Source organism: Aulostomus chinensis, chromosome 19 (assembly GCF_037954235.1).
Source record: "Aulostomus chinensis isolate RoL2024-O1b breed Wild chromosome 19, RoL_Achi_v1.0, whole genome shotgun sequence".
In the NCBI taxonomy this organism is placed as follows: domain Eukaryota; kingdom Metazoa; phylum Chordata; class Actinopteri; order Syngnathiformes; family Aulostomidae; genus Aulostomus; species Aulostomus chinensis.
This window is the reverse complement of record NC_141338.1, coordinates 2,319,187-2,329,474: the sequence shown is the minus strand read 5'-3', so window position 1 is coordinate 2,329,474 and position 10,288 is coordinate 2,319,187. Positions and strand designations below refer to the sequence as shown.

General features: G+C 46.5%; 1 protein-coding gene across 3 annotated transcripts in view; it reads right to left on the bottom strand.

The window, feature by feature from the left end:
* Window positions 1-560: 560 nt before the first annotated feature.
* Window positions 561-10,288, bottom strand: part of adamts6 (ADAM metallopeptidase with thrombospondin type 1 motif, 6) — a 67,165-nt gene continuing 57,437 nt past the window's right edge. For 2 of the 3 annotated variants that reach the window (XM_086188444.1, XM_086188445.1), the window contains 4 exons: window positions 7,613-7,817; window positions 7,356-7,532; window positions 5,106-5,262; window positions 561-3,712 (listed from right to left, as the gene is read on the bottom strand). In XM_086188444.1, coding sequence (XP_086044570.1) covers window positions 3,603-3,712; window positions 5,106-5,262; window positions 7,356-7,532; window positions 7,613-7,817 — 649 coding nt within the window. In that variant the 3' untranslated portion in view covers window positions 561-3,602. The remainder of the gene's footprint in view (window positions 3,713-5,105; window positions 5,263-7,355; window positions 7,533-7,612; window positions 7,818-10,288) is intronic. The other variant, XR_015110494.1, reaches the window with a different exon arrangement.

Below are 10,288 nucleotides of genomic sequence, written 5' to 3'. Positions count from 1 at the left end.
AGTGGGCTAGTTACTGTTTATTTGGAATTAATTACCAAGGAGAGTGGAAACCTCACGGCTCCCTCAGAGCGAATCCACACACACCAGGCCAGAATGAGAGGAGGAAAAGTGACGCAGCGGCGCTATGGCAACACAGTGTTTGACGCTCCTCACTGTGAGCTGCTGACGTTTGTTATGTTACAGTTCCAGATGATGATGATGATGATGATGATGATGGAGCTGGAGTGTCACAGTGAGGTAAGTAAGAACAAAAGCTTTTGCAAACCTCGTCCTCCCCCAACTCAGTCACCCTGAACGGAGGCAGCGAATGAATGGATGTCTTCAGAGGTGGTAACGGGAGTCCTGGTGTGGTGCCATTAGCTGCTCTCATGCTGTGGGAGCTTTCCAAGAGTCGAGTGAAAGGACAGTATCTCTGAGAGGCTGTGAGAGCGGAGCATCCACCCTGGCACGACACTCGATACCCGGACCACAGCGAGCCCCTCTTCCTCCTCAAGTGTTTGTTTTGAACAAATGAACGGACTGAGTATCTTTAAAAGCTGCTCTTTTTATTGTAGCTACTGTTTAAAAAAAAAAAAAAAAAAAAAAAAACCACGTTGGTGAAGGGCTGTATCACTGCTGTTTTTTTTTCTTTCACTATGCTAAATTTCAGTTTGCATGCAGTGAAATAAATGTACGAGTGAGACAACGCAATAAATTAGCATATAATTTACGTTTGAAAAAAAAATTAGTAACAGTGTACCAACATTAATACTGAATATAAAATATATGCAACTAATCACATGATGCTTTTCATTTCTTTTGCACTTTAGGTACAGGTTTAAGCAATGTGACATTCAAACATCCAAGTTCACAGCAATGAGTACCAGTTGGATTGATTTCACTTCCTTTTCTCTCTCTCTCTGGAGGCTCCGTCGCCAGTGGATGAGTTAGTCCGAGCTGCTTCCCAGCATCCACTGTCCTCTTCCCGACGTTCAAGGTTTTGGAACGTATAAAAATAATGTCCAACATCATACTGAAGGTGGCTACAAACAAGTAGCAGCAGCAAAATAGTAATTAGTTGTTAACAGCTCCGACGAGCTCCTTGCACACTTGTTCAGATTTCAAGGACGACCTCCATGGCGGGCGAGAGGCGTTTTCCTCGGTGTTCCCCTTTCACACCAGCACGGATGTCACCTGGTCGAAGGGATCAAACTGGGTGAGAGTCCTTTTGATGGTAGCACATACATTAATAAACGGTCTTTTTTTTTTTTTTAAATTCCCAGTGTGAGGTATAAACAGATACAAACAAACAATAACATGACCAGCATTTACCAGCAGAGATACTGACAAGGATATTATTCCATATTGTTTGGATCCAGCCTCAATTATTTTTAAGCACAATGGAGAAAAGGAAGCACCCACTTGATAGCACCAGAAGCCTGGGAAGGCAGTAACCCTTGGAGCAGAGCGGGAGGAACAGAAGAGGTAAACATAGTACTCCACGGAAATTCAAAAACTACAAGAGGGGGGAAGCACCATTGAGTTGGCTGTTTTTGTCTTCCACCCTTCTTCTCCGTCAGAGAGGGAGGCGAACGAGGGGAAACCTTGTCTGTGGAGTTTTAATCCCGGATTAACGTGACCTGGCAACACCTTGAATGTTGAGATTTAAAAGCGACGTGGACGTTCTGCACATTTTCTTTGCTGCAGATGATTGATGCCACTCTCACATCGGCGCTGAGAAGCTACCGCCGGCTAGGGGACGGTCGTTCTCAGCCATAAATAATTGACCACATTCGATCTTCTTTGGTGGACCCGTACAAAACAGAAGTACAGACAGGTTGCAGAGGTTACGTGCCATCTTGTTTCTGCACTGATCAAACAAATGAAGCGTTACGTCTGCAGTTTCTGCCAAGCTAAGCTAACCAACTCTTGAATGTAGCATCACTTCCTACTCGGGCTGAGGATTATTGGCTGTCTGAAAGGGTGCAAATTCAGTTCCAGGTGGAACTCCCCGTCTCAGAACCTTACGGGGCCAATAAGAGCAACCTCACACCGACAAGCCGGCATTTGATTTTCCACATGGAGGCAAATATCATGAGCACTTGCATTTACTAAAAAAGCGACACAACTAAGATGGTGGCGGGATAAGGAAGGCAAAGAGTAGTTGACTGTAGTACTCCAGGTTTTAGTGGTGGTGGGGGGGGGGGGGCGTAACCTTGGTAATACCAGGAGTCCAGCGAGTACGTAGCACAAACACACCGCACAGATGATGTTAGCGATAAGCTAGCGACAGAATCGCTTGGGACTAATGGTCATAATTTTTTCACAATAAGACTCTCAAAGCAACTCTGACAAAACAATAATAATGAAGTATTCCTGCTTTTATTTTGAAGGGAAGGGCACTAAACTGAAAGGGAGTATATCGTCCCCAGTATGACTCCATACCAGAAGAGCCTATCAAATCATGTCATGCGGCCCTCTTTTCATCCACCAACCACGGGAGTGGGATCAATCATCGCATCGAACCGCTGGCATTGAAGCAAACATTTGTGTTTCCCCAATTTCAAAAAAACCACTTAAAGCAGTGAATGTGACGTCCTGGCCTGAATATGCAAGCTAACTGAAGTTTGATTAAATAATCGGGCTTGAAAAAGCAGCGGCTGCATTTTGACTCCAGTGAACAAAAAGCCTGGTAGACAAATGCTCCTTCAACGCGAATCCTTCACTCGTGGACCCCGAGCCCCCGCCTAGCAAAGGCCAGTCTGGCCGCAGAACTCCACGAGGCCCAGGCACCGTCTGACGAACGCCGGGCCGAGTGGGACAACCAAGGCACTCAGACGGGAATGAAAAACTGTAAAGTGATTTAACCTCCTCCTCTATTAACCATCTCCTGGTCCTGGATTAACATCATATAGAATATACAAATCCTTACAGTATATAAGGGTTTAACGTATGTTACAGTATGTAATATTTTCATTCCAGCAAAGACATTATGAACTCAATCACATTACATTCCCTTCCAAGACAGTAGGCTACTATCTGAACACGGGCAGAGGACAACGTCTCCACTCTGTTTGGAATTGTACAATAAATATACAGTACATTGATGGGTTTCTCTGTCGTATTTGAGCGGTAATTGGCAAAGTATTTACACAAAAGTGCACCGAAGCCAAACGTCTGCCTGCCGATAGCACCGTCACAGTCGTCCAAAAGACGGGAGCGTCTCCTCCCCTCCTCCGTCGGTCCGTCTCCGGGGTACATCCTCAGTGAGCGATGTGTCCAGCACTTTGGATTCATAAAACAACAAACTCGGAGGAAGACTAACAATGATATCAATAATTATTATTATAATAAAAATAACATCAGCAACAAATCATCTTCCAAGTTCCACTTCACAGAAGTGAGAATAAACAAAACAGAGGTTGTGTCAGCGCGGTGGGCTGAGCAGTGGTTTGGGTCCCACTGTGATGGAGGGCAGCGGTGACACACAGGAAGTCCTCAACTCCTCCAGTCCCAGCGGTCATCCCTTCTTCTTCTTCGTCTTCCTCCTCTTCCTCCATCCTCCACTGGTCTGTGTTCTCCTTCTGTCCCCGTCAGATCCTCCCTCCACCGCCCCGCTCGGGTCAGTGGCCCTGGCACGTCTTGCAGCACATCTGTCTGAAGTACGCGCGACTGCAGAACTTGAACTTCAGTACCAGCGGACAGTACGCCACTTTGTTTACATCTTTGCACTCTGGAACGAGACGAGAACCATGTTAAAGGCCTCAAATAAACAATAAAAATGGTTGTAATTCTGTCCACGTCAGTGGGCCCATGAATCCCTGATGAAGATCAACATTACTGGGATTGCGCAGAGAGCGAGAACGAGGACCACAGCCACTCACTCACTCACCCACCCCATTTTCTCAAATTTGGCTTAAATGTTCACTGCAACTCGAGCATGAAGGGAACCGATCTGAGAGGTCAAAGGTCGATGTGACGGGTTTATGTCTTGGACTAATAGACCTCCATGTTTAAAGAACTGTGGTGCAAATAAAAGTCCTTCTCCATCGAAGCCAAAGCCCTGAGCTCCTTCTTGTCGTGTTTTGGTTTGTTTTCATACTTCTATCTCCTGCAGAGGAAAGATTTTAAGTGCTAGTTGGCAATTCTGTCAGGTTTTTAAGAAAATTCCATTTAGTATTTCAGGGAAATCTCCAAGGTTTAAGGAAGTTGTTTACAAAACTACCAGAGGTTTTTCAAGGGATTTTTAGGTTCACAATCAAGCTCTTGATTTCCCCGATTCCTCTCGTCTCGCTGCCTTCACCCCATCAAGCGTACCAAGACCATCGAGGAAAGCCTCTCAAGTCACGCGAGATAAACACTATTGATCCAGCTGATCTGAGGAGGAGCCTCGGTGAGGCGGCGTAGCATGGCGGTGAACGCTGTGACACTGGTAACTCAGATGAGGCTGAGGCAGGACGATCCTGCCACTTGAGGACAGTTGCTGCTCTCTCAGAATCAACAGAATCAAGCTGCAGCTAAACCTGGACTCGCAGGCTAAGACTGAGAAAGACCCTGGCCTGGTTCACGAACCGGGCAGTCTGCCATCCCTGCGACACACACACACACACACACACACACACACACACACACACTGCTGCTGGATGCGGGACAGGCAGAGCTCTAAATGCCTTATCACGATCAGAGTGTCTTCCCTTATTAGGCTTGGGCCCCGGCCTCATCAGAGCCAAATGAAACGAGACGTTGCCTCACTGCTGTCCGTGAAGGAACAATTAGCCTACAGCTAATCCCATTAGCCAGCCTGTAAACGCTGCTCACGTTTTCCATGCAGGCTAATCGAAAGAGCCTTCTCTGTGCATCTGAACGGCCATCCATCATGTGTAAGTGTATATGGAGGGTTGAGCTGTTCCACTTTGACCAGGATCCAACCTCAGTGGGAAGATTAATGTGGCTGGCAGAGTGCAGAGGAGGCTGTCATCCAAGTGGGTTTGGGTCATAGAAGAACGGTGAGGATGAAGACGGAGACATTTTATAAGCTTCGCAGTCGTGTGATAACAGCATGAAAGGTGTTCGCAGGTTAACTCCACCTGTCCAACCAGCGCCGTTAACACGTGGCGGCATCTTACCGTCACCGTTGGAGATGGGGGTGGCATCGCACTTGCTCTCACACTGCTGCATGGTGGTGGGTCGGAGGGACTCGGCGCACTCGTTGGAGGGCTGGCCGGTGTAGGACAGGCACTGCACCGTCCTCATCTGCTGGCCCAGGCCGCACTGCGCCGAACACTGCAGCAGAGAGAGCAGCAGCACGTTAGAGGCTTCAGCAGCTCCAGCCTTAGCAGGTCAACCAGGACCGGCTTTCCTCTGTGACCCTGAGTACTGGACAGAAAGCGTGCGCGCGCGCTCTAATGTGCAGACACACACATTCTGAGTAATCCCTGCAGCATACACACACACGCACATGCACACACAAATCCAATCAAGCAGTCAAGGCATGTAGGCGACCGTCACACTGCAAAAACAAAGCCTCCACAACGTCTTTGTCTGACTTTGAGTCGTCACACTGAATAACCACCTCACAAGTTGCATCTCATGACATCATCGTCGTGATTCATTGACAGGCTACAGATTGCACTCAGTACGAGCTTATTTTCGTTCACAGTTCTTTTGGTTAAAGACACATTCCCTCCCATTCAGTGACTCCTGAACGCAGAAAGAGTCAGCCACATATATTTAGCTTGAAGCTAATGACTGACAGCTAACAGCGGCAAAACTGTCAAAAACACCCATTTACAAACTCTCCAGGTCATCATCCAGTATAATCCAGGCCTTCTCCATCCAGCCGTGCGCTCCGTAATCCACAAACGCTTCCTTCTACACTACGGTTTACAAGCCAGGATGAGCGCAACCGGTTGGTGCATTCAGCTGGAACAACTCATCATGACCTTGAGAGGTTGTAAACATCAGTTTTAGCTGTCACTCTCCACTCGCGCCAAGTTAAAACTACGTGGCCGGCCCTTTCTGCACGCTGGAGTCACTATGAAGTTCTGAAGGAGGGGGGAAAAAAAAACAACTTTAATTTTCTGAGGAAAGATGGATTCGCTTTATCAGCAGAGGAAAAGGAGAAAAGGTTTGTTGACGTGCGGCTCGTTCTGAATCGAGCATCTGCACCTCTGACTGACTTCTACCAATGCCAGCTGTCATAAAACTTGAATATGGCCGCTCATTAAACTCTGTTGCTGAGGAAAGAAACAAAGAAACATGACAAAATAAGTGAGGTGCCAAAACACCTTACTCACCAATCTGTATCTCTATAATGTCTCTAATTAACGTACTCTGGAGGCACTGAGAGACCACACACCTGTAAGCCGTCATGTGACCCTGGCCCTCAACAAGAGTGAAGTACCAGGCTTTCTGTCACCTTCAATGATCCTCTCTGGCTGCTTCACATCCCACATGTCATCCCTTCCCAATTAGAGAGTCTTTATTAGGCCGCCCATGACAGATGGCGTACGTCAATGGCGCGACTTAAGTGGGATTTGAACCAGAAGCCTTTTGGCCTGGGAGACCATCCGTGCGCTGGGTGGCTGGCAACAATCTCTTTCTTTCTGTCGCTTGTGGAGCGGTGAAGCTTGTAATTACGGCCAGAGAAAGAGGAGCGAGAGGGAGAAGGTTTTCGCTGCACATGAGAAAGTGCTGTGTAAGAGCAGACGCCAGCTGTTGCGCGAGGAGTATTAACCTCGGTGTGGCCAGCAGCCCGCTCTTTGATGGACCACCCCGAGGTTATCAGTCAGCTTTGTTTATGACTCCAACTGATTAAACTGTAAAGGTGTACCGATGTTTGTGAGCACATGTGACCTGGACTGCCTGACTCATGACCTCTGACCAGCAAAACAGAAACATGACATCACCATCCTCTAAACATCAGAGCTCACTTGTTTAAAATTCCGCTTTTACGCTAAATTATTAACAAACCTTTCAACATAACAAACCGTACTTTTGGTAGATACAACTTTCTCTGACGCACGTTTTCTGGCGTCCGCTCCTCAACATGAGTCAGCTGTGCTGTAACGGCTCTGCTGAGCACACTAAGTCATGTCAGGCTGAACCCAAGAATGCTACTCCTCAGCCTTCCTCTAAACTGCGTTCCTGGGAGCGATGGAGAGGCCTGGTGTGAGGACCAGATAAACTTCATGCGGCCGCGGGGATCAGATCCCGCTGATCTCACGCTCCAGACCTGCTGGAGCACTCACACAAGTCATCCAGGAGTAAACTATATTAACCCTGTCACCAGCGCACGGCGCTGCCGGTTGAACATTCACACTCGTCTTTTCAAGGATTAGCTGTTCTCTGAAGCAGCGTTGAGGAAGCGCTCTTACCTGTCCCCATTCACCAGGGATCCAGCGTGGAGGCGGGCAGCGTCCTAAACTGCAGCGGATTCGGACCGGAGGTTTGTTGTGGCTCGGGCAGTGGGCGGGCGGGAAGGTTTTAGTCAGGTCGCTGCTCTTACACAAGGCAATGCGGTGCTTAAAGCCAGGGCCACACTTGGGTGTACACTAATGAGGGAGGAGAAGGTATAAGATCTTCACGGCACAACCAGCTAAAGAGAACAGTCGGCCACGGAACATCGTCTTACCTCCGACCAATCCAGAGTGACCCACTTTGGCGGGCAGGACTGGTTGTTGCATGACTCTTGTTCGATGGGCCTGTGAGTCAGGCAGTGGGTGTCCTCCAACGTCTCCTCCTCAGCAGGACCGATCTTCCTGATACACAAGACTGTCCTGGTCCTCATCCCGCCATCGCACGTCTTGCCACACTCCGACCAGTCGCCGATGAACCACCTGGACAAGCAAATACTGAGTTACTGCTCTTTAAGAACCAAGCCGACTGCTAAAACTATGAATTTAATGCGGTGTTACTCTGTGTATTTTTAAAAACACACTCAAAAAGTACTTTATGTAAATACTGGCTAACTGTAGAATTAGGAAGCATCTCGCATTTTTTGTTGTTGTTGTTGTTCAATCCACAAACCGGCCATGACCTTCTAATTCACAATCCCACCAGTCATTTAACAAAGGCAACTTTTTACTGACGACAGGACAAAATATGTGAATTCTGGCAAACTCCTGCAACTCAGATAAATGACCACGATAATGCTGCAAACTTAAAGCGGCGTCGTGCCGTCGTTGCAGCTAGCTTAGCTCAGACTACAGCTAGGTGGTTAGCATGCTATCTTCACTAGATATCGCTGCAAAATGTTATATAGATTTTTTTTTTTTAAATAACAGCAAAACATGTATTTTATTTTGACTTTTGCTGGGAGTTTTGGATTGCTTAACTAAGTACTTCGTACAAATATCTTAGCGTCACGATTAACTCAAAAGCAGGGGAAAGCAGATAGCCTAGCTTGCTCCAGAGCTCAAAAACCCTGCAAAGCAACTTCTCTAAAACTGACTGAGTAGCAATGGAGTTAAAATATTCAGACTGCACCTGAGCAGAACACTCATTTTTAGGGAGTTAAAGTGAAACATAAATGATAAAGATAATCTCTTCAGACATAGCAAACAAGTTATTAGCCTGTTTTGGTTTTTGACCTCCTAAAGTTAGACCCAAACCTATAAAAACTGCCCACACAACAGCCCCCATCCAGCCTGTGAAGGATTACATCATCTGAAGGGATATTAACGACGTGTTCAAACATCTGCCTTAGCTTTCATTACTGGAGCCTATAAAACTCAGGCTATTCTAAAACAATCGTGTTTACATGCTCTGGTTTAGTGGGCCAGTCTTTCCCGAGGCTACACAAGGTGTGTTCGCCCTCCTAGCTGACACAAAAACCCACACAGGCACTAGCGTAGCCTTCACGTGCTAATCAAAACACACGAGACACCGCAAGTCTGCGGCCTCTAAATACAGATGTAAAAACAATCAACCTGAGACTCAAGTCTGCATGTATGACAACAAAATTGCCACTTATATAATAAATTTATGATATTATCAGTTGTTTTTGGGCTGAAACCAACCTGAAAGACACCGACACGCTCGCTCTCATATACAAACAGTTGTCACATAGTCTGAATTCACCTCATACATTGAATTTGTCTTTTTGCAGACACGATTGAAGAGAGTCTGGGGGTGCTTTCAGCTACAGTGTGGAGTTTACGGACATTTGGCCGCCAAACACAAGTTCGTATTCCACCTGTATACGTGTACGTTACCCCTGGAGGATCGCTCCCAGAAGCCAAAACAATCAAACACAGGTGGTCATTTTCAGGGCTCTTATTTTTGGCAACCGCTGAAAATAGTTCACATATGAAGTTATAAATCACTGCCATTTTTGTTTTATTATTTTTCTCCAAACACATTTTACAACTCGGGCTCACTGATATCACAAGTGGGTTTTATTTTTGTAGAAGGTTTATTTTGAAAGCAAAGGCTGCTATGGTGGAGATATTTACCTGAAGACCGGGTCAGACGTCTGGGCGTTTATGCTGGTCGTGACCAGAATTATCACCTGAGTCTGCGGCTCCCTACGGAGCGTCTCTCAGCTAATTAGCTTGGTTCTGTGGCTCGTTCTGGTTTGGCCCCACAGCTCTCATCAGCTGTGTTTCCAGACACCAACAGCTAGCTGTTTTCAGTTAACCTCTCGCAGTAAAGCGACAGATACTTCCTTTATGTCCTGCTGGAGACCAAAACAGAGCTAAAAGGTAACTGACTTTTAGATTTGCACTGATCAGGGAGATCCAAACAACACATTTATCCTGACTACAGTAAGGTAAAACAATTCAGAGAGCCATGATGGACGAGTTTGATAATCGGTTAATCATTTCAGTCATTAATGAAGATTAATGTTTTGCATTGCTCTTAAGAAACATATCCACTGATCTTCTCTGTTTTTCATTATCAAATCGAATAAAGAGTGAATATATGCCAGTCTTGGACTGTTACACCAACAAAACAAGCCATTTGTCAAAGTTAAACCAAGTCTACTCTACACAAAACCTCTAGACGAGCCCCCAACAGAACATCCTGTCATGAGAAGTGAGGGGTGGGACCGCAACAACTCTGTCCCGGACAGGATCTTTGATCCAAATATGGATGTCCAAGTTGAGCACAAAAATCAAGAATGTTTGCAGAGGTTGGCTGTTATGGCTGGTCCCAGCTAGCAGGAAACGTTCCCACAACAGCTGCCGACGTTCCCTTGTCCTATTTCAGATGTAATCGAAGCTCAGCTATCACTTGAGGAAATTTAAAATCAGCCAAATAATGTTCCAGTGAGGTTGAATGTGAACTAAGACGAAACGTTTCAACT